This window comes from Oscarella lobularis, chromosome 9 (genome assembly GCF_947507565.1).
Source record: "Oscarella lobularis chromosome 9, ooOscLobu1.1, whole genome shotgun sequence".
Lineage (NCBI taxonomy): Eukaryota > Metazoa > Porifera > Homoscleromorpha > Homosclerophorida > Oscarellidae > Oscarella > Oscarella lobularis.
The window spans coordinates 767824-790668 of record NC_089183.1 but is presented as its reverse complement, the minus strand read 5'-3'; the positions used below and the strand labels follow the sequence as shown (position 1 = coordinate 790668).

The following is a 22845-nucleotide window of genomic DNA, read 5'->3' as shown; positions in this document are numbered from 1 at the left end:
TAATTGGCGACTTTCGTTTAGGTCTGATCTTAGTTGAGCACAGAGCTGCATGACGCAAGTTAGAACATGTTCTTTTGGAATCAGATCGTTCGATGCCGCTCTTTGGAGGCATTCGTTGCTTAGTTTGGCAAAGTCAATACTATTACTCAATTCCTTTATATCTTTTGGGGATAAGGTTTCGCTCAGAGAAGATCCAAGCAGGGCTTCAAAAGCTTCAAAAGAGTCATTAGACGAAGATGTTGGACCTCGGAATTTGCTTACAGAATTCATAACAGCTAAAAAATCACTTGCACTGATAGACCCTTGCTTGGAACGAAATAGCAAATATGCATCATTCAAAGAGCAAATTCTTTTGTTCTCCTTACTGTTAGAGAGGTCATCATGATTGCTTATGTTTATGCTTCTCATCAAATCAGGAGGAAAATCTTTGCAGTGTTCAACAGTTAGATAAGATTGCAGAGAAGAGCAGTACTGCCGTAATTTACTGTAGCTTGTTAGTTTGCGTTCACTGGCGAAAATCAAAGCCTTGCAGTACCAGTGGCACATAGAGGAAGGAAATCTGGACGACAAACCTCTTTTACCGACTTTCCATTTACCGTCACAATTCAGCAATAACGGATGCGGAATATACCTCACAATAGCATCAAATACGGTTTCAATTTCAGATTTACATTCGGAGAAGGTTTCGTTCTCACTTCCTTTTGCATTATATGGCTCTAGCAATCTCTGATCGGCTTGTGCCCACCTGATTGCAGCTGCTATAACCTTTGCGTCCACCTCTGGGTTGCTTTTATTCTGCTTCATTTTTGCCAGTAGGGTAGGCATCCACCTCAGGGGAAGTTCTTGCAAAATTGCCACCTCTTCATTAGAAATTGTGAATTGCGGTCTTGTCCAGTTGTAGCTCAAACTTGTAGCACACTGTTCAACAATTCCTTCAGATTCCGCATTGACTGCTGTGCGACAGCAACCTTTCAGAATTTGAAGACAATTCAAAGCGCCTTTTTTTCTTAAGCTGTCAAACGTTTTGCTTGCTACATCTAGCAGATTATTTTCACCCGTCATTTGCAAATAGGAAGCCGCACAAATAAGGGGGCCCACATTTTCACACGTCATTTTCTGCTCAATGGAAATGTTGTAGCTAAAGTTGGCAACTAATCTCATTGTCTCGAGTCCTCCGGGCAAGCCATCTAACGTCACCGAACAGGAATCAGCCATCTTTGAACTGACTAGGCCTTGAAAGTACTTAGACGTTGCCAGCAAAGGAAACTTATGTAAATTCAGTGTTTCTCCTTCAACTGTGACAGAGATGTCACTAAAATCGCCGGTAGCTCGGAGTTCCTTAGCAAACGCCCAAGCCATTGTTCTCGGAATCACGTGAGTAATCTCTGGACAATTTGAACGCTAGGTTTTATAGAAAACCCAAATAGATCAATTGCCAGACCGTGACTCAAACGTTTATGAACGACAAAGTAGCTCACCGTCCTGTCTGTCACAACGTGTATGCTAATTAGAAATTTCATACTAACTAAGAAACAATTAGAAGTGATCAAATCATCTACAAGTAGAGATCTAAAGGCCTATTGTATAGTATAGAACGTACTACCAGTGCCTTCCGCGCCCACGTAGCTTCTTCGTCGATGCTGCTCTTTTCATTTGTTCATTTTCTTCTTTTAGCGTTTTGTTTTCCTCTTGTAAACTCCAAATATCATTTTGTAGCTTTCGAGAAGCACTTGAACACCTTTCCAGTTCGGATCTTTGCTTTTGACACAGCTGTACGACACAGGATAAGACAACATCTCTTGGAATCTTATCATTAGACGCCGCTTTTTGAAGGTACTCATTGCTTAGTTTAGCATAGTCGATAGTGTTGCTCATTTCCGTTACTTCTTTCTGAGATACAGTACCTTTTCGTAGTAGAGCTTCAAAAGCTTCAAAAGGGCGATCAAATGAAGACGACGGACATCGGAATTCGCTAACAGACCTCATTATAGAGAGGAATCCACTTGCACGAATAGATCCCCTTTTGCAATGAAGAAGCAAGTATTCATCATTCAAGGAGCAGATCTTTTTTCGCTCCTCGGTGCTACACGTTTTGTTAGAGCGGCTCATATTAATATTTCTCATCAGATCAGGAGAAAATTCTTTGCATTCCTCAACAGTTAGATGCGATTGCAAAGAAGAGCAGTGCTGAAGTAACTTACTGTAGCTTTTCAGTTTGTGCTGATTTGAAAAGAGTAAAGCCTTGCAGAACCACCGACGTGTTGAGGACGGAATTGTGGTGAAGAGGGAGTTATAGGATGGTGACGAAATATGTTCTGCAAGAGCATCAAATACAGTGGTACAGTTCAATTGATCGTCCAGCGTAGACACGTCCGTGTCACATGTTGAGCGAGGTAAACTGCTTCTAGTTTTGACTTTAGGAGCATCGGTTAATTCTAGCAAATGTTCTTCATCAGCCGGTGGCCAGGTGACAACAGCCATAATCACAGCCATGACTATTTTTGAACTGCATGTAGAAGTGGCCTGATTTATCTTGGTCAGTAGGCCAGGCATCCACTTCAAAGGCAGCTCTGGCAAAACTGAAGCCTCTTTATCCGAAATACTTAGGGAGGATCTTGACCGCCGATTCCAGTAGTCAGCCAACGATGAAGTACACAGTTCAACAAGTCCTTCAAGTTCAGATTCAGCTTGAATAGCCATGGTACAACAACCTTTCAAAATCTCAAGACAATTCAGTGCACTTTCTTTCGATAGACGCTCAAGCGTTTCGTGGGCCACGTCCAACAGATTATTCGTACCGATCATTTGCAGATAGGAGGCGGCGCAAACAAGGGCCCCTACATTTTCACACCCAACCCTAGGCGCTATATCAATGTCATAGCAAAAATCGGCAACTAGGTCCATTGTTTCGAGTCCTCCGGGTAAATCATGTAGTGTGACAGAAGTCGAGTCTGCCATCTCTGAGCTGACTAAGCTTTGAAAGTACTTAGACCTTGCCAGCAAAGGAAACAGGTGCAACTTCAACGTCACTTCTTCGACGGTAACGGAGATGTTGCTAAATCGGCCGGACGCTCGGAGTTCCGCAGCAAACGCCATCTGTTTCAGTTTCAGTTTCAGTTTGTAATCACGTGGGAGAGGACTCGCGCATGTTAGTGACCCACTACAGTCCTTTGCGTCGTTCGGCGGTAAGAGCGTCGCAAAACACGGCAGCACGCATTTTCACGCTAAAGAAGGTGTCAAACAATCGGTGCAGTGCTAGACTTCTTTGCTACGGGAGTCTGCCAGCCTAGGCCTTGAAAGTACGACGTTGTATATAAAAGTTTTTTTGTGGTACAGTGTAGGATGTCCTGTACTACTTGTATCTCCCGATGCGCCCATGTCCAAACGGTGACGTCTTCAGCGTTGCTGTCCTTTTCATCTGTTCAAGTTGTTGCTTTAGTGTTTTGTTTTCCTCTTCTAATCTCTGGACATCATTTTGTAGCACTTGAGAAGCACTTGTACATCTTTCGAGTTCAGATCTTTGCTTTTGGCACAGCTGCACAACACAAGATAAGACAACATCTCTTGGGATCTTATCATTAGATGCCGCTCTTTGAAGACATTCATTACTTAGTTTGGCATAGTCAATAGTGTTGCTCATTTCCTCTACTTCTTTCTGAGAAACAGTACCTTCTCGTATTAGATTTTCAAAAGCTTCAAAAGAGCGATCAAATGAAGACGATGGACCTCGGAATTTGCTAACAGACTTCATTACAGAGAGAAATCCACTTGCACGAATAGATCCTCTTTTGCAATGAAGAAGCAAGTACTCGTCATTTAAGGAGCAAATCTTTTTTCGATTCTCAGCACTACACATTTCGTTAGAGCTTATATTAACACTTTTCATTAGATCGGGGGGAAACTCTTCGCATTCATCAACGGTCAGATAAGATTGCAAAGAAGAGCAGTGTTGAAGTAACTTACTGAAGCTTCTCAGTTTGTGCTGACTTGAAAAGAGTAAAGCGTTGCAGAACCACCGACGTTTTGGAGACGGAATTGAGGCGAAGGTAAAGGATGGCAAGGAAATGTGTTCTATAACAGCATCAAATACAGTTGTATAGTTTGATTGATTATCCAGCACAGGCAGGTCTGTGTCGCACAGTGAGCGAAGCGAACCGCTTTCAGTTTCGATTTTAGGAGCATCGGTTAGCTCTAGCAAACGTTCTTCATCAGCTGGTTGCCAAGTGATAATAGCCGTAATCACAGCCAATGACATGATATTTCTTTGATGCATCTTTGCCAGTAGGCTCGGCATCCACTTCAAAGGCAGCTCTTGCAAAATCGAAGCCTCTTTATCCGAAATACTTGAGCGCCGATTCCAGTGGTTAGCGAGCGGTGACGTGCACAGTTCAACAAGTCCTTCAAGTTCAGATTCAGCTCTAATAGCCATGGTACAACAACCTTTCAAAATCTCGAGACAATTCAGGGCACTTTCTTTCACCAGACGCTCAAGCGTTTTGCGAGCCACATCCAACAGATTATTCGTACCGATCATCTGCAGATAGGAGGCGGCGCAGACAAGGGCTCCTACATTTTCACACCCTACCTCGGACGTTATGTCAATGTCGTAGCAAAAATCGGCAACTAGGTCCATTGTTTTGAGTCTTCCGGGTAAGTCATGTAGCGTGACCGAAGTAGAGTCGGCCATCTCTGAGCTGACTAAGCTTTGGAAGTACTTAGACCTTGCCAGCAAAGGAAACATGTGCAACTTGAGCGTCACTTCTTCGACGGTAACGGAGATGTTGCTAAATCGGCCGGACGCTCGGAGTTCCGCAGCAAACGCCATCTGTTTTAGAACTATCTGTCTGTTTTGTATAGGCCGGATCACGTGGGGGAAGACCCGCGCATGTACAGTTATCGATCCACCACAGTCCCCCCGTTTGCGTCGTTCGACTCGAAAACAACGCAACTCAGCCGTAAGAGCGGTCGCAAACACGGCAGCACGCTAAAGAAGGTGTCAAACAATCAGTGCAGTGCTAGACTTCTCTTGCTACGGAATCTGCCAGCTTTGAACTGACTAGGCCTTGAAAGTACGACGTTGCCAGCAAAGGATTGTGTAAATTCAATGTTTTTTCTTCAGAGATGTCGCTAAAATCGCCGGTGACTCGCGGATTTCCTTAGTAAACGCCCAAGCCATTGTTCTCGGATGTGAGGACTCTCTATCGACCTTGAACACCCACGCTGGGTTTTATGGAAAAGTTACGGACAAGAAAAGGCGTAAGGAAATAGATCAGAGATCCACGAGTAGCCACAAAAACAGACAGGACCGACGGTCAGCTCCTTTGTCACTATATACAAGTCTTCCTGGAGTCAAACTCTTGACCACTTCTAGCTGTCTCTTAGTATGAAATTTCTAATGGGCTCTTCCGGACACATAGGAAAACGGTATCAAAAGACGCTGAATCCCCTTTACAGGCTACCGTACAGCAAAGATTATAGCAGTACCACACTGCAGTAGTAACCGTGCTTCACTCAACAAAAAATCACATCGGGGTGAGGAATAAACGCAAAGAGATCAACTGCAAAGAACGCAAGTCAACTACTAAGTATAGGGTCACAAAGGTGTAAAAGTCTATGTACTATACTGGACGTACTAATTGTACCTTCCGCGCCAACGTCGTGTCCTCTTCGATGATCTTCTTTTCATTTGTTCCATTTCTTCCTTTAGCGTTTTGTTTTCCTCTTCTAAACTGCAATTATCATTTTGTAGCCTTCGAGAAGCACTTGTGCAGCTATCTAGTTCGGATCTTTGCTCTTGGCACAGCTGTACGACGCAGGATAAGACGCAATCTCTCGGAATCTGATCATTAGACGCCGCTCTTTGAAGGCATTTATTGCTTAATTTGCCAAAGTCGATAGTGCTGCTTATTTCCTCTGCTTCTTTTTGAGACACAGTACCTTCTTGTAGTAGAGCTTCAAAAGCTTCAAAAGGACGATCAAATGAAGACGACGGATCACGGAATTCGCTAACAGACCTCATTATAGCGAGGAATTCACTTGCCCTAATAGATCTCTTTTTGCAATGAAGAAGCAAGTACTCATCATTCAAAGAGCAAATCTTTTCTCGCTCATAAGCACTACACCTTTTGTAACTGCAACTGTCTGTATTAACACTTTTCATCAGATCGGGGGGAAAGTCTTTGCATTCATCAACCGTTAGAGAAGATTCCATAAAAGAGCAGAGCTTAAGTAACTTATTGTAGCTTCTCAGTTTGTGCTGACTTGAAAAGAGTAACGCCTTGCAGGACCACCGACGCATTGAGGACAAAACTGGGTCATCATAGCAAGGGAGGGGAAGATGCTCTAAAACAGCATCAAATACAGTTGTACACTTCAATTGATCGTCCACGTCTGTGTCATATAGTGAGCAAAGTGAACTGCTTCTACTTTTGACTTTAGAAGCGTCAGTTAACTCTAGCAAACGTTCTTCAGCAGCTGGTGGCCACGTGATAACAGCCATAAGTATATCTATGAGTGGACGGCTTGATAAATACCTCATATTGGCCAGTAGGCCAGGCATCCACTTCAAAGGCAGCTCTTTCAATATTGAAACTTCTTCATCCAGAAGAATTTCCCAGAAGTAGTGGTCAGCTAGCCGTGAAGCGCACAGTTCAACAACTCCGTCAAATTCAGCTCTAATAGGCATGGCACAACAACGTTTCAAAATCTGAAGGCAATCCAGTGCACTTTTTCTCGCTAGACTCTCAAGCGTTTTGCGAGCCACTTCCAAAAGATTATTCGTACCGGTCATTTGCAGATAGGAAGCCGCGCAGACGAGGGCCCCTACATTTTCACATCCAATCCTGGGGACTATATCAATGTCGTAGCAAAAATCGGCGACTAGATTCATTGTTTCGAGTCCACCGGGTAAATCATGCAGCGTGACCGAAGTTGAGTCGGCCATCTTTGAGCTGACTAGGCTTTGAAAGTACTTTGACCTTGCCAGCAAAGGAAACATGTGCAACTTCAACGTGACTCCTTCGACGGTAACGGAGATGTTGCTAAATTGGCCGGACGCTCGGAGCTCAGCAGCAAACGCCATCATGCAATCACGAATCGGAATGACGAGGACTTGGAAAACGGCGCATGTCTGCTACGCGTGACTAGGCGAAGTGCAACCGAGGCCTCATTGAAGCACTCTCCTCAACCGGCGCAGACACAAGTGATCTCGTACGAGTCGTTGACCCGTTTCACGTTGCTCTTAGGGAATAAGCCTAGCTAGTTATAGAACCTGGCGCAACGTTGAACAAAGGCAGTTAGCTTTGGTTCAACTATTTATTACGTTTAAAGTACATCTGAAAAATCGTTCTCCAAGTCAAAATTTTAGAATGCAATAAACTCGTTCTCTGCTGTGATAGAGCTAATTCATTTCTGTTGATTCAACTGCAAATACTTCAGTGCACCCATTCCGTACTTTTTTGATAAACCTCGTTGAAACTCCTCCTTCAGTTTCTGCAGACATCTAAAGGGTGGAAAAAAACTCGTTACTATGACTTCGTCTTTTCTAGCCTATATCGACCTTCTGTATGTAGAACTTGAACGATACTTCGCTATATCGAGGGACGGAGCGTGCGGCAAGTGGACAATGAAAGTGTTGGGAAGGACAATGAAATCAAACCTGGAAGCGGCAGAGAAAGAGTAAGTAAAAACTGTAAGTCAGAACCAGCAGAAAAAACGGATTAGGATCGCCTACAATTAGTGACCCAATAATAACATCTCCTCTCCTCCCCTCCCCCTTATCACTTTGCTTACCCTTGGGCGTCAAGTTCGGTGATGTGAGACACTTTGTTCCAGCCAAATCCCACAAACCGTTCGTCGTAGCGAGTCACGTCGCTCTTGACGACGATGTACGGCTCAAAATCGGGTTCCCATTTAACCTGATAGAAAGAATAACGTATAGTCTCTATATTAATTTATATAATACCCTGTAAGGCGACGTTGACGTTCTCCAACGAGCAAAATCGGTTGGAGCGTGCCCCTTAGCCCAGACGTGATACCTTTTATCGTAATTAGTAGGATTATTCGTTAATCAAACGACCAACAGACCTGAAAGTGTAGAGGATTCCCTGGTCGAGCAATTCCAATACGTCGGACTTGGTCTTGGGAAACGAAAAGCGATACCGCAACGTTTCAAAAGCCGGAATGACTAGAGCCTAAACAGAAACACAAATAGAAGATAGGCAAATCGCGATGAGGACACCCCAACGCATTTCTAACTAATCCTATAAGTGTACCCCACTGTCTTATCTTATAAAAGCAACCACCTGTTCATTGCAGGGCAAAATCAATGAACAGGTGTGAGATAAAGGAAAGTCCTGTTGCCCTGGCGGGAGAAACGCTCCTCCCCTCCGTATTTACCTTCTTATCCATGTTCATCATGCTGATGATTTTCCTGCAAGGAAGCAAGCAAACACGACTAATAGCGCCAAGTCAAAACGTAGTATTAATCGACTTGCTTCAGAGAATCATATAGGCCGAACATGGGTAGAAAATCGATGTCGGCGAGAAACGCGTACGGAGTGGCGACGTTACCCAAGGCGACATTCCTCAGATAGTTCACCGGATAGAGATCCTAGAAACGAAAATGCGTCCCCTCCCCCATCCTTGACTAAATAAAAAAAAATCAATAAATCCTCACCCCGTTTTTGAAGACGACGTGCAGCGCGAGATTCGTTCGCCTCGACACGATCGTCGACGCGCGAACGGTTCGCAAGAACTGCTGCGCGTCGACGTCGGAAGCGTAGAGCGCGATACTGATGGGACCTCGAAAGGAAAATAAATACTAATTAGAACGACGACGGCGACGGGAGTAAATCGATAGTTCCAACGTCATGCAGGATTCCCTTCCATGCCCTCGAGCCTATTTTCGTATCAATTTCGGAATCGACCGAGAAAGGATTCCCCCCACTATCTGCCACACCCACATTCTTCCATCGACTTACCGTCCCAATGTTCGCACAGGGCTTCGACGAGTTGAAGTCGATCGATGGATAGTTGAGCGACGATGGTGACGTCATTGGGGTCAGTGGACTTGATTAGATAGATAGAGAGAGAGAGATTATTTATAAGGGGGAGAGGAATGAGGAAGGGCGTTCGACCTTGTACGCATAGGGAAGAAAGTATAAGTGGGTGCGACGGGGCGCGAGCTGTTCGACTCGAAACGAGTGGCACGGATCGTTGCGATCGAGATCGTTGATCTAGAGATCTCGTGACGTCAGAAAAAAATATTGGTCTAGGTAGCTTACTTCGTTCTCCAGTGAGTCGGCCGCGTTCCAGCATCCGAGTAGGTCTCGTCTAAATCGAGCGATCATTAGTGGGGAGGAAGCGTTGCTATTTTCGTAGAGTATACAGTATACGTCTCTGTTACACAAACTTTTGCAGGAATGTCTCCCGCTCGTAATCGGTCGTCACTGGGTTAGTAAAAACAGACTGCCCATGATTCTATTGAGTGTGTGTGTGGGGGGGGCAAACCGCGAAATATCCTGAAATAGGCACTCAGGCGCTCCGGTTGAGGAGCCACTGCGGGTAGTAATAATTTCAAGGGTCCCGTTAGTGACAGGTCTATTTTTGTGGACGTCTGTTTTTGGAGAGACCGCTCAAAGTAATTGTCTCTTGGAAGAGTCAAGCACTTAGGGAGGTATTAGACAAGACACTTCCTTTACTGACGTCAGACAGAGACGCTGTGTATTACATGTATTGGGGGGAGAGGTTTGCTGTACGACAGTGGGGTGTCTAATCATTTCACCTTAGAAGATTGCCGTCGAACTGCTGAAAGGATAGGTAGAGACTACGAAAGTACTGCACATGCTTCGTTTGAACGTTGATTTTCGCAGGAGAATTCCAATGAACAATCTAGAGCAATTACGTTATTCCACGTAGAAACGCAGCCATAGGGGCGCTACTTTGATTTCCGTGACGTCATCAGTGTAGCACAGCGTCTAGAGAGAAGGCACTCTTGTTTAATTATTACGTTGATTTTCTTTTGTAGGTTTACATCGCTCTTCGTATGTTCGCTCAGTTGCACGTTGAAAGCGCAACTCAGTTCGAAATAGAGCGTCGGATGCGCTCTCAGTACGGCGTTGATGATGTCCTAATGGAATCGATGCAAATAATTTATTATGTGAACTCCTCCGCGCGTCCGAACCTGATCCGCTAGCTGAGTCGAAAGCATCGACATGAGCTCTTTCTCGGCGACGAGTCTCCACTTCTGATCCCAATGCAGTTCCCTCATTTTCACCAAGTCGAAAAGCATGACGCCCGTGTTGAACCCGCGACCCTACGCCACAACAAAGAGGCGCCCCGTCAAATCCGAAGCCAACGGCCGCAGTAAAAAGAAAATAAATTATTTATTATTATGGATTAAGACGTCACGCGACGAGGATTCCAAATATTTGTTTGCGCACACACGCACGCACGCACGCCACAGAGCGGGTTTCGCGACGACGGACGACAAAGGCAATCGATCAATAAATCCATACCAGCGCAGACCACGGCTTGTGATTCTTCCATATCTTTCCCAAATACCAGTCGCTTTGATTCTCGACGAGACCCACAAACGCCTACGCGGCAGAGATTCAGTTACCATACCACGCATTCGGAAGCGATATAGACGATTTTATTTAGCGGGCCAACGTTGTCATCCGCCACCTGACTAATTCATGGAAAGGGGGGTCCGAGCACCTAACCCAATCAAACGACAGAGAGGCCTCTCAAGGTCGAATGGGTGTCAACTGAAATCGAGTTTGCCGAGCAAACAATGCATTCCGTACGCACACCCACCTTCGGATTCTCCTCTTTCATTCTATTGAATTGAACCCATAGCTCGGCAATGTCCGACGCGAACGTAAGATCGGTATCCAATACAATGACCTAGACGTACAATATGTCTCTCTCACAAATCGCATATCTGGGTTGCCTTGCTGACTTTGGTTAGATTTTTCGGAAGAACGTTCGGTAGCATGAGCTTCATCAATCCAAAAATGCCCGAATAGTGCTTATTGGGAACCCACTCGACTTGAGCCTGCACCGAGGCCGTATCGTAGAACGAGACGGCGACTAAAAACGATACATATATGTATGGTGAAGAGCGTTGCTCCACCTGGTTCGTCTCTATTAAATAACTACAATAATCAAAACGATTTTAATATACATATTGGGGTCAATCAATTCGCTGTATCATTCATTTCTTCACACATGAAACCTTAGCGGAGAAGTGGAAGTTTTTGGAAGCAATAGTAAAAATGTTACGCAAATGCAAAACGCGTAGCAGAAAACTTCCCTTTATGGTATATAAAGGTTATGGGGGCCCCCCCTTGTCGTTTGGCTTACCGCCGGGCAAATGCCACGTTCGAAACAGCGTCCGAAGCGTTCGACGTCCGCTCTCGTCCGACATGAAATGAAAATGGAGCGGATTCTGACGATAGAATAGTATCGATTTAATCAGTATCGTCGCCACTTCGCGACTCGTTCCGTAACCGGCGGCAACGATCGCAACGTGAACGACCTAAAAAACAAGAAATAACAAAATATATATATATATACATATTCATACATTTATAAATATATTATTATTTTAACCTCGCATTTGGGAAGACTGTTTCCCTTCTGACAACCCAAGCCAGGAAGGCGATGAGTCAAATTGACTTTCTCTCCCGTCGCCGTATTGCCGTCGTCTACGAATTGTTTGCGTTTTGAATTTCTATAAAATTAATAATTTTTTGCTGAAAGGTCTCCGTGTGAAGAAGACGATAATGTCGTCTTTTTTCGCGGTTTCTTGCCTTAGCGCGGCCAAGTCGCGATGCAAGCGCGCGTTACGGTTCTCCACTTCGTCCATGCGCGCTCTCCAGAACGCCTGCTCGGATCCCGTATCGACTAAACGAGCCGTTTCGCGAGAGTAGGGTATGGTAATTTCGAAACGGTACCGATTCCGTGCGATTGGAGTAGGAGAAGAAAAATGCTGAAGCTCGACAAGACGCAGCAGACGAGCGCGAAGCAATAGAGCGGCTGAGACGGCCGTAACGGCATCGGTACACTCCTTTCGCGCTGCCCGTTCGATCGATTTCGCGAATAGATACGCAACTTCGAGCGAAGAATGGAAACAGAACTTTAGGCGGATTTCCCGGATAATGCATAGGCTAAATCGGATTGATCGCGACACGCGCGCGAACCGCCCACAAGAGAAGCCGATTAGTTTCGCTTTTTTGCTTCTACGAGGATAGGCTCCTATACTACTGTAGTTTTCGAACGCCTTCGACGTAACGTGACACCTCGTTCGTTACACGTGCAAAGCTGTCACTATGACTTTTTCATCGTTTTTTCCGCTTTTCGTGTCGGTGTCGTCTCCGCCATCCTTTTCTTTTCCGTGAGAGGAATCCTTAGGCGTCAGAGGCGTTCCTCCGTCTCCCCCGATAGATACCCTACCCCCCCGCGTGTGTCGGTCTGCTCTTTCTCATCCGTCACGATGGCATCGTGATGGCATTAGCGCGCATTTTGCATCACAAAAGCCCGAGTCGATCCCGTGGAAGGACAACATGCCAAAGCACTAACCGGGTTTCTGGCTGGACGCAGCCGTTTACATTAGCTCGGTCTGTTTTCGGCTAGACAACGAGACTAAACCGGGAATGGCGAAGGCGTACAGTACACCAACACCATAGGGTCACACGCGTAATCCAATTCGGCGTGTACTCGCATTTCCTCCTCCCGCAGTTCCTTTACTTAGTCGCTAAAAGGGAGGGAACGTGGGAAAAGAGGAGATGAAAATGCCGAGGCGTCGCCGCCGCGTCCGCCACCCTCCCTCCCTTCCCTCCCCCAATTGCATGCAACATTCACAACCGCATAAATGAAAGGAAACCCACGCGCGCGCCGCTTTCTCGCGTGATTTGGACGTTCCTCATCGTCTCTCGCGCCTTTTATGTTCCGTCTCCGCCCCCGTCACGTGACACAAACGAACCCACTTTCGCGAACTTTGAGGTTATCCCCGACGCTGATTGGTCGTCGAAGCGGTAGAAGGCGTGTACGCGGCCAGTTGTCAAAACTCGCTAGCGTCGCGACATGCGGTCCACAGATCGTCGTCGGACTCCGTGAACTCGATCGACTCGCGCGCGAAGAGGCGGAACGCGCTATTCGATCGATATATCATGGCCGCCGCCGCCTCCGCCGCCGCTCACAGTCAAGGATACGACGCCGACTTCGATCCGCCACTCGAAAAGCGTCTCGAGTGTCCGATCTGTCTTCTCGGCCTTCGCGATCCCATGCAAACGCCGTGCGGACATCGCTTCTGCGGCTCGTGCCTTCAAAGAGCGATCCAGTAAGAACGCGAGAGGAGACTCGCGCGCGCGCGCGCGCGCGGCGATCGATCGAGACGTCGCGAGATCGCATCTCGCTCGCTCTCTCCCCTACTTTTTTTCTGCCACGCGCGCGTCCGATCGTCTTACGCGATCCGCTTCCCATGAAACGACGCGATTCGTTCGTACGCGGCCCTTCCTTTCGACAGACGCCGACGAGTGGGGGCTCGTCCCCCCGCCGGCTCGTCGTCGTCGCCGACAGAAGGTGCCCTACGCTACTAACGACGATTTTGCGGTCCCTCTTAGCTTTGCCGCTAAACCGCGCGCCTTATAGCTTAGGCTGATCGTTTGCTCGTTTGCCAAAAGCGTAAAATAGTCGGCATTGTATGCGTGTAGGGGGAGAGAGAGCGCGAGCCGCCCCCACGTGTTTATCCGCGTGGCGTCGTCGTTTGTCTTTACGATCGGGTTTTGTCTCTTCGTCTAGGGTCACCGGATCGAAATGCCCCGTGGATAATCAGAGGATTCGCGGATCGCAGGTAATGCATTGGGTCTTTTTCGCTCGCCGCCGCCACCGCCGCGGAAACGCCCTCCCTTCCCACGTTTCCCGACGAGGGTCTTTAGAATAAACAACCGCAACGCGTATGGGGTGTATGAATGCTTGCAAGGGGCGAACACCAAAAACGATGAATGAATGAATGAATGGAAACCCGGAGGCGGAGTGGGTGATGTCACCACGTGACGCGATTAGAGCAGAACGAATTATGTGCGTTATTGGGGAAGAGATTCGAACCGCCGCGACCCCTAACCGTATCACCCGACGCGATTATCAGCTTAGAATCGAACGTTTGGCCTTGTCAGCGGTTTTGGTTTTGCCTCGAGGTTCCGGATCAACATTTATTTTGCTCGCGCGCGATAATCGAATTTTCATTAGCACGTTTCGAATGCAAAAGTGGAAAGGGGGCACTAGACAGGTCTTAGCATAAATAAGTGGGTCCAGGGGTTCCCCTCCCGACCTTAGACAGCGAATCACGCTGCTTAACTCGAAATCTGATCTCTCTCTTCCGTCCACGCGACTACCGCAGCTGTTCCGCGACAACTTCGCCAAACGCGAAGTACTATCGTTGCGCGTCAAGTGCGCGAATCGCGAGCGCGGCTGCGATTGGCTCGGCGAGCTGCGCGGACTCGAAACGCATCGCAACGGCTGTCCGCTCGAACAGGTCAAATGCCCGAACGATTGCAGTCTCGTCGCCAGTCGAAAGATCGTCAATTTGCACGCGTACGACTGTCCCAAGCGATGGGTGCCCTGCGACAAGTGCAATCTCCACGTTCCGCTCGACGCGCTCGCGGTAAGAAAAACCAGAGGCGTGTTTTCGCCACCCCGGAAATAAATTAATAAATAAATAAATAGGCTCACGGCGAACGGTGTAACAAAATCGTCTTGTCGCCGTGCCAACCGGCAATCAATCACAAGGTGCGACCACCCCCTCTGGTCCTCCACCCCCCCTGAGGAAAAAACGCCTGTTTCGTTTTTTTTTCCATAGCGACACTTGATATGGTCCGGCGAGCTCGAGTGGACAGACGCGGGAAAGGAGGCGCTCTGCGGTGGCGGCGGCGGCGGCGGCGGCGGCGAGGATCTAAAAACGACGTCGCCGCCTGCCATCGAACATCTGCTCGTGCACGCCTCCTTGAAGCCTTCCGAGCCCTCATTGTACGTGCGGTATGATAAGGATGAAAAGAGAAGGAAGTCGTCATTGTTTTGCTTTCTAGGGACGCCGGATCGTGGCCCAGCCGCCTGCAGCTGCATCTGGTGAAGAGCGATTTGCTGGTGAGATGGGATGCAGGGCCATCAGGGGGAATACGCCGCTTCACCTATTCTATTCTAGTGTTACATACAGGATGCTTGTTTTTCGGATCGAGATCAGACTGTCGTTGGTCTCTACTTGGCCGGTCCGCATAATCATCTCGTCAATGGACTCTACCTGCAGTTTGTCGAAAAGGTAGACTATTGGAGAAATAAATATATACAGTATGGCTATATCTATGTACTTTGTGTGTGAAGATTGGCTGTGTTATTTTTCCCGACGACGCTGATTGCGCCGTGGAAGGATTTCTCATGTTGTGGGACAGGACGCTTGAGAGTTTCGTCGCCATTCTGCCGAAAGAACAGAAAGGCTTCAGAAGTCAGCTGAAAGTAAAATCCACATGTACAGTACATAATCGAATTCCTAATTATTGATTTCCAGAGAGTCATTTTGCACAATAACAGCAAGCACCACTGCGCTCAGGGATCGACCTGGATTCCCGAAGTCTATTCGTCGGACATCAACTCCGTGATGGCGGCAGCGACTGCCGCCGTCAATCGAGTCAACGCCCAACGAAATTCTCAACGACCCATCCAATGGATCATGCCCACGTCGTCGACGACGGCGACAGGCCAACGATCGAGACCTCAGGGCTCGAGATCTCGAGGTCGATCGCGCCGAAGTGCTGCCACGACGGCGGCGACGGCGACGATGGCACCGCCGCCGCCGCCGCCACCGACATTAGCCGCCGCGTCGCGTCATCCGTTTTTCGCCGCCGACGCCATGGAGTTAATGTCGCATCACGCCGCGGCGCATCTCCACGCAATTGCACCGCCGCCTTACGCGTCGATTCCCGCGGCAGCGGCAGCGGCAACGGCGGGGCCCGCCTACGTGCTGACGTCGCAGCCCGCTCCGCCACGGCTGCCGCCGCCGCCACCGCAACCCATTCCGCCCGGAACTCAAGCGGTGCCGTCGCAAGAACAGCAGCAACAGCAGGCCGCCTCGTCGCGACATCACATGGTGGTAAGCGCTTTCTTCGCGCCCGCGGCCGCGCGGCTCACATAGCCATTTCACTACTGATAACAGACTCCCTTCTTTGTTCTCGTTTTCGTTCAGTTTCATCCCTACGCTCGATATCCGGCGGTGACGACGTCGCAAGGACAAGCAGCACCGTCGCCGTCTCCGTCGAGTTTTTTCGTTGCTACGGGCAATCCGGCGGCGGCGGCGGCGGCTCCCACCGCAGCCGCTCTTCATCCCGCTCTTCGTGGAGTTGTAGGAGATCATCAGCATCACCCCCATCATCCTCACCCTCATCCGCATCCTCATCCGCATCCTCATCGTCACTCTCATTCTCATGCTGACGTGCCATTCAGTCTCCTATGGGATTGCGTTGTGAATCATCGTCACCGTCCCTCTCAGATTCCGCTCGATCTAATACCCGGTCTTCATCCGCCGACGTCGTCTTCGAGCGTTCCGGCAGCGGGGTCCGACGCTTTTTTGCCGTCGTCCGGATACCTGATGCCGAGTTGGAATATGTGAGTTCTTTCGGCCGCTGTAGCTTTTGGCAGTGCTACTTCACGTTTTTTTCTAAAAGTTACGTAAATGGGTGCCTAGAGCGATTCTCACGCGGTTATTTAATTTAGTCATTACTTTGGTATCATGTGCCTGAAGAGTTTAGCGTACAAAGCAGATATAAGAACCGTAAGCATAGGATTTTTTTGGAGACTTTGTGTTTGGTTGAGGAGAACCAGTGGTGCAGCCGTCTCACTCACTCGCAAATAAATCTATCATACAGTGCACAACGACGCTAATAATAAATAGTTGAGCAAGACGAAGTAGATAAAAATAAGTCAATGGCGACTTCCACTGTAGTCACAAAGAAATGCTGTCAGTAAAATTTGAGCACTGGTACAAAATCAATAAGTTCACGTGACCTATAAATGGAGAAAAAATTATCTGACGCGCTCGTGGCTTCCTAAAATACTCACGTGTGCATTGATATAAACCGCTCGATGACGCCCCCTTTTACACCGCAAGGTGAAGGCGCTGATTGGCTAATGGACGTGCCCTTCCTGGTACTGATTGGTGTTTCGTGAGGGCTCGTCGTAGAACCCTTGCGTCATGCCCCCGACTCCGATTCGTCAACGCAGAGTCTAATCGCGTCCCAACCAGCGTCGAAATGGACCAGCAAATGGTCGAAAACATGCGCAACTACGCGCAACAAGGAGCGGATCGAACCCAAACGGGCGCGGGCGCGGTCCACGGTGACGACGGCTACCATCCGAACGGGCTCCAAGCGAAAGCGATAGCCGATTCGTCGCCCGTCATCAGTCTTCCCGCCCAAGGTTAGAAAAGGCGGCCTACGCTCTCCCGATCGTAATGAGATTTGGGCCTTGGTGAAGCAATAGGCCAAGCGTAGCGTTCTCTTGTAACGATGTAATTAGATTTTCCTCGCTCCGAGACACACCCCGAGTCTCCCTTCGCTTTTCGTTCGTGCGCTTTAGTGTGTTTTTCGTCGAAGGGGGTTCGTTCGTCGCGCGATAGATTCGGTATAGCGAGATCGAACATTCTTCGACTGAAAGCGGAACCGTGTAAACAAGCCGCGTGATCCGCCCGCAATCTGTTCGGGTTCAGGAGGCTTCTTTCAGGAACTCGCATCCGCGCGCGGGTCCAGGGAAACGAAAGGAATGCACTCGCGACGTTTATCGAAAGCCTCTCTTTGAGGGGGGTTGGGAATCGGCTTCGTTTTTATCCAAACAACGCCTTCGCGAAGCGCGTTCGGGCCCGTTACTGTTCGTTTACGCATCGAACGACGCTTTCGCGCTCTCTCGAACGACGAATCAGTCGTCTATCGAAAAACGCGAAGGGGGTGTGTTCGCCAAGATGGCGCCCGCTCGAACGGTGCGCGCGAAGAGGAAGCCCCGACCGCGCGACAGGCGAATTCCTCTTCCTGTTTAGACGCTTCCCAAAAGCGTCATCGCGGTGAAGTTAGCGGGCTTTGGTTCGACGAGAAACCAAAGCGGGGGGCCCCCAAACAGGAACAACAACGAAAACGATACGCGCGCGACGAAGTCTTTCAATATTTCCCACGCGCCACCTGGCTAAAACTCGTTTTCCATGCTGGGAAATTAGAAAATGACTCATTTCCGGATTTTTTTTCAGTTCCAGTTTCGGCCGGCGGCCAAATTCCTGCCTACGTCCGCATCGCAGCGCCCGGCCAACAACTTCCCCCGCCGCTCGTCAGCAATCTCGCCGGCGTCACCTACGCCGACATGAACTTGGCCGCCGCCGCCGCCGCCGGCGGCGGCATCATCGGCGTCGTCATCAACAATCCAAATTCGAATTCAAATAAAGTGACAGGTGGCGGAGGCGGCGGCGGCGGCGGCGGCGGCGAAACGGAAAATTCAACCCGGATGATTGAAGCCTTTGTCGCCAATCATCCGACGCAGAGACAGCAATCGAACGATAACCCGCAATTGGGTATGAGTCAGGTGAAAGACGAGCGCGGGGAAATGATCACTGGTGCCGTCGACGCTTCGGGAGCGACTTCGTCCGTTGCCAGTAGCGGTGGCGGCGCTCTCGCCGAACTCGTGACGTCCGAATCGCCGCAGATGGATAGCGGCGGCACCGGCGGCGGCGGAACTCATCTCGCGACGATAGCGCCGGCGGCTGTGGGAATAGACGCTAGCGAGCGTCAGCCGCTCTATGATCAGGTGCCCTAATTTTCGCCCTCCCTTTCTCTATTGAATTGATTCGGATTTATTTAGATGGGCAAAGCGGGCGGGCGAAAGCAGCGGCGAAATCGCACGACGTTCACCGCGCAGCAATTGGAGGAAATGGAAAAGATTTTCGGCAAGACGCACTATCCGGACGTGTTCACGCGCGAGGAACTCGCAAATCGGATCGGCCTGACGGAAGCTCGCGTCCAGGTAATGCAATTGCTATTCTACGGTATTGACCCTAGTTTTTCCCACAAACATGCGCACCTGCTATCGTTTTTTTTTCTCTCTCTCCCCCGCTTCTATTTTCGTACTATTTGCTTAAATCGAGTTAAATTTAGTCTTCGGTTTTCTTCGCGACGAGAAGAAAACAAGTCGGTTGTTTATTGACTCTCGTTCGGCGTTCCATAGACACGAATATTGATAGCTATTGCATGTCTAACGCATTCCTTTTCCCCTCCCTTCCCTCTTCCCCTCCCCTCATAGGTCTGGTTCCAGAATCGACGAGCGAAATGGCGAAAACGCGAACGAGCGCCGGTTAACGGACAGGCTCAAACGCCGACTGGCGGCGCGATCGTCTCGCCCAACGTGACGGCGCCGCCGCCGTCGCAAACGCTGCAAACGCAGTCGGTCGTCCAACAGCAGCAGCAGCAGCAGCAACAACAACAGCAACAGCAACAGCTGCCTCAATCCACGACGCCTTTACCGCTGTTGAACAGCGCGCCCGTTATCGCTCCTCGTCCCACTATGGGGCATCCTTCACCGACGACGACGACGATTCGCAGCGTCTCGCAGCCTCAACTGCAACAGCAGGCAGCGCAACTTTCCCAGCAGCCGCAGCAGCAACAACAACAGCAGCAGCAGGCGACGGCGATGTGGACGGCGGACGGGAATTATATCGGCGCCCAGCCGATGCAGCACGCGACGTTCGTCACGCCGCCGCCCATGATGGTACCAGGTGAGTCGTCGTCGTCGTCGAGCGAGTAGATTCTATAGGCCTTTAGGAAGCAATCCGCGGTCCTCTCTAATTCGACGGGGTTGCCTCCTTTTGAGTAGCTATTACCTTGATTGACTTATTCAATTGCGTTGTCCTTTTGGTGGAAGCCTCATCATGCACGCGCGCTCTCCTCTCCTCTCCTCCTCTCTCCCCGCCGCAATCGTGTGTACAAAGAAAAATTGCGGTTTTTGTTTCATGTTCTTTTTTTTCCTTTCCCCCCTTCCTCTCCCTCCTCTCTCGTCAGGTCAATACCCGCACGGTCTTGCGCCCCATCCCGGCGCTCCGACAGCGATACCCATCATGCAGTCGTTTGCTCCCGGCGGCATGCCCCTAAACATAGGCGTCATGCCGCCGCCGCCGCCGCCGCAGATCACCTCCCAACCGCCCTTTTCCTCTCCGGCTTCCTCGCAAACGGGACCGGTCTACACGGTGGCGGCGCCGACTTCGACGCTCGCGTCGCGATCCAAAGAGGAGCAGGCCGTCCATCTGGCCATCGTGACGAGCGGCGGGCAAGTGCAGCTCGCGCCGCCGAGACAATTTCAGCCCATGCATCAGGGCTTGTTCATTCAGCCGGCCGCCGTTCAATCGTCGGCGGAATTGTCCAATATCATGCAGCAGCCGACCGCTTCGGCGGTGACGTCCGCCGAGCAGCACGCTTTGAATCTGATGCGAGCTAAGGAGCATTCGGTTGCTATGAGTCTCATAGGAGCGGGCAATCGAACGTCTTGAAAGGGGGGGAAAAAAGGTCCGTTATCTCTATCTCTCTGTGTTAGCTTCCTCTTGTCTTTTTCGCTGCTGCAGACGCTGCTCTTGTTTTACTCGTAGACCTTGTTCTTGTTCTTCTCCCGCGCACGTCACGTTTTTTCCTCCCTTACTCCCTTTCCTTTTTTTTTTTGATTTTTCCGCTATAGGCGGGTCCGTCGATAAACGGTAGCACTTTTCCTCTCTTTTTTAAATCTAAGAACGTACCGCACCTTCGCCACTCTAACGGTCGTGTTGATTCTGCTGAGTGGGTCGCTCTTACGAGGCCCTGAGAAATATTTTCGTAGTCAGGAGAAGTCCGATCTTATAATGACGAAGTCTCGTACTGTATGCGCGAAGCCCTCGTGCCTAAACTCACCGGTTTCACTGTCGAATCGCTGCACCGTGCTCTCGCTGGCCATCTTGTGATCCTTATCGTTCCCACGTCCGTTATTAGAAAATTCTGCATACGACGTACCGTATTGCTTCCGCGTGCATTGCGAACGATTTTTTGCATAGAATAGGAAACCTTGTACATCTTCTCGGGACCACACCAGCACTGTTTGACCAATTACGGCGATGGCTGCACTAGGGGAACTAAGACAACATATCTCGCGACCTACAGCGACCGGCTCGCGATCGCGAGTGCTCGACGCATGGACCTCACATTACGCCCTGGGACAGTCGCGTGTCGGCGCGCGTTTCATTTGCATGCTCAAAACGACCGACGAATGCAAGGCAAACAACGATTGAGGACTGACTCGTCCTCCTAAAAGCATCTGGTTGTTCTTTGGAATAGAGAGCCCGGAATGGAATCCCGTGTTGTCGTCTTAGCGCTCCCCTGATAAAATAATAACACGGCCAGGTGCCTGGAATGTACTCTGACGCAGAAGCGCAACGAAACGAAATCGATTTCTGTGTTTGTCGGCGATCGCTGGGCCACGCGGAGCCGACACGCGACGAGCGCGGTTGTGAATATTCAGCGGAATTTGGGCACGGAATTGCCACCGGTATCCTGAATAAGGGTGGTCGCTCGTTTATCGGATTATGCCCTTAGTTTGCATCGTTTGCCTAGTTAAGAGACCGAAGAACCCAAACGAGTCAGTCTTCGTTCGAGGTTAGACCGCGTCACATGGGCCGCTTTCTTCACGTTCTCGTCGCGCTTTTGTGCGCCGCCGCCGCTCCGTTCGTCGTCCGAGGTTGTCTCGACGCCGCCGCCGTCCGCTTGAATCGATCCGTCTGCGACGACGATCTGATTCGCGAACAAATCCAGGATCTCGAAGTATCTGGCGCCTTTCCATCCGCCAATCAATGCCATCACGATCTCGGCAAAGTAAGAAGAGCGCTCGACGCGCTCTTCGACCAACTGTGCGAAACGGACGAAAAATTGGCTAAACGCATACACAACATCAAAATGTTGTACGGAATAGTCCAGGTGTTTCCCGGCCCGATTAGTATTGGCGTCGAGAAGCTGCTTCACGAATCGAAACGGTCGCACAGACGGTGCCGCTATACGTGCGAGCCGACGCTCGCCGCCGTCGCATCGCGACTTAATGCGACTAATGTTGAATTGAAAACACTTTCCAACGCCCTCACTCGCCTCGTAAAGGGCCGACTCAATACCGACGAATGGCTGTGCCGCGTCGTTTCCAATCTGACGAAGCATCGGGAACGTCTCGTCGAATTTCGAACGTCCGTCGTCGAAACGGTGAATCGATATTTCGACTCGAATAGGTCCACGTGCTCGTTGGGCGACAGCATCATTAAGATGACTCGCACGCTGAAGCGCGACTTCGCCGAAGACGAGGGCTGCGAGTTCAAGCTCCGTCAGGCGGCGGGCGTTCTGGTGACCGCGAAAACTGATGTAGAATGGGCTACCGATACGGTCGCGAGCAAGCTGGCGAAGTGCAAGGAGCAGAAGTTGAGGCCGACGAATCGGCTTCTGAATCGCTTGGGCAAGTGGATTCAAGAGAAGACGGCGAGTCGTCGCGGAAGCGGGAATGCGTGGGAAATTTTCTGCACGATCTTGAAGCACGCGGACAATTGGAAAAAATTGCTTAGGCAGTTCACACCGCCCGTTCTGCCGGGCAAAGAAGACCAGCAGGAGCTCGAGAGACAGCTGTCATATGTGCAGGATGTCGTGCCAAAATTGGAGACGTGCTACACTTCGACCCTAAGCAAACTCGACGACGTCCTGAAACTTCAATGGGAGGGGGAGCAGGAGCAGGGATTGGCGCTCCAAATCGACGCGCTCACGCAGCTAC

At 49.7% G+C, this 22845-nt stretch overlaps 5 protein-coding genes and 1 long non-coding RNA gene across 10 annotated transcripts; 2 read left to right on the top strand and 4 right to left on the bottom strand.

The window, feature by feature from the left end:
• Positions 1 to 1553: 1553 nt before the first annotated feature.
• Positions 1554 to 3108, bottom strand: LOC136190816 (uncharacterized). The gene has a single exon (XM_065979092.1). The coding sequence runs from the start codon at positions 3094 to 3096 to the stop codon at positions 1600 to 1602; it is 1497 nt and encodes a 498-aa protein (XP_065835164.1). The 5' UTR covers positions 3097 to 3108; the 3' UTR covers positions 1554 to 1599.
• Positions 3109 to 3348: 240 nt separating this feature from the next.
• On the bottom strand, positions 3349 to 4832 carry LOC136190818 (uncharacterized). The gene has a single exon (XM_065979093.1). The coding sequence runs from the start codon at positions 4823 to 4825 to the stop codon at positions 3353 to 3355; it is 1473 nt and encodes a 490-aa protein (XP_065835165.1). The 5' UTR covers positions 4826 to 4832; the 3' UTR covers positions 3349 to 3352.
• A 2468-nt stretch (positions 4833 to 7300) lies between these two features.
• On the bottom strand, positions 7301 to 12145 carry LOC136190839 (xylosyl- and glucuronyltransferase LARGE2s-like). The gene is made up of 22 exons (XM_065979124.1): positions 11961 to 12145; positions 11817 to 11910; positions 11617 to 11737; positions 11368 to 11542; positions 10964 to 11094; positions 10819 to 10908; positions 10518 to 10598; positions 10184 to 10315; positions 10034 to 10129; positions 9942 to 9977; positions 9785 to 9891; positions 9285 to 9333; positions 9138 to 9236; positions 8982 to 9069; positions 8678 to 8802; positions 8496 to 8611; positions 8398 to 8431; positions 8086 to 8192; positions 7964 to 8036; positions 7792 to 7916; positions 7559 to 7657; positions 7301 to 7501 (listed from the first exon to the last, which is right to left on the bottom strand). The coding sequence occupies exons 1-22, from the start codon at positions 12061 to 12063 to the stop codon at positions 7405 to 7407; spliced, it is 2178 nt and encodes a 725-aa protein (XP_065835196.1). The 5' UTR covers positions 12064 to 12145; the 3' UTR covers positions 7301 to 7404.
• Positions 12146 to 12914: 769 nt separating this feature from the next.
• On the top strand, positions 12915 to 16926 carry LOC136190840 (uncharacterized). Of its 5 annotated transcripts, none has more exons than XM_065979127.1 (10): positions 12915 to 13345; positions 13807 to 13858; positions 14405 to 14668; positions 14731 to 14793; positions 14864 to 15039; positions 15090 to 15147; positions 15218 to 15319; positions 15382 to 15513; positions 15566 to 16147; positions 16211 to 16926. In XM_065979127.1, the coding sequence occupies exons 1-10, from the start codon at positions 13176 to 13178 to the stop codon at positions 16661 to 16663; spliced, it is 2052 nt and encodes a 683-aa protein (XP_065835199.1). In that variant the 5' UTR covers positions 12915 to 13175; the 3' UTR covers positions 16664 to 16926. The 5 variants fall into 5 exon arrangements, with proteins under 5 accessions (XP_065835199.1, XP_065835197.1, XP_065835200.1 ...); XM_065979125.1 differs by having other exon boundaries at positions 12918 to 13345; positions 15206 to 15319; XM_065979128.1 differs by having other exon boundaries at positions 12920 to 13345; positions 14864 to 15030.
• Positions 16775 to 19312, bottom strand: LOC136190848 (uncharacterized). Its single transcript, XR_010670633.1, has 2 exons — positions 17113 to 19312; positions 16775 to 17058 (listed from the first exon to the last, which is right to left on the bottom strand). It is a non-coding gene; the product is annotated as an uncharacterized lncRNA (long non-coding RNA).
• On the top strand, positions 17185 to 20813 carry LOC136190841 (homeobox protein aristaless-like). The gene is made up of 5 exons (XM_065979130.1): positions 17185 to 17469; positions 18287 to 18837; positions 18892 to 19053; positions 19330 to 19801; positions 20085 to 20813. The coding sequence occupies exons 1-5, from the start codon at positions 17304 to 17306 to the stop codon at positions 20567 to 20569; spliced, it is 1836 nt and encodes a 611-aa protein (XP_065835202.1). The 5' UTR covers positions 17185 to 17303; the 3' UTR covers positions 20570 to 20813.
• Positions 20814 to 22845: the final 2032 nt, after the last annotated feature.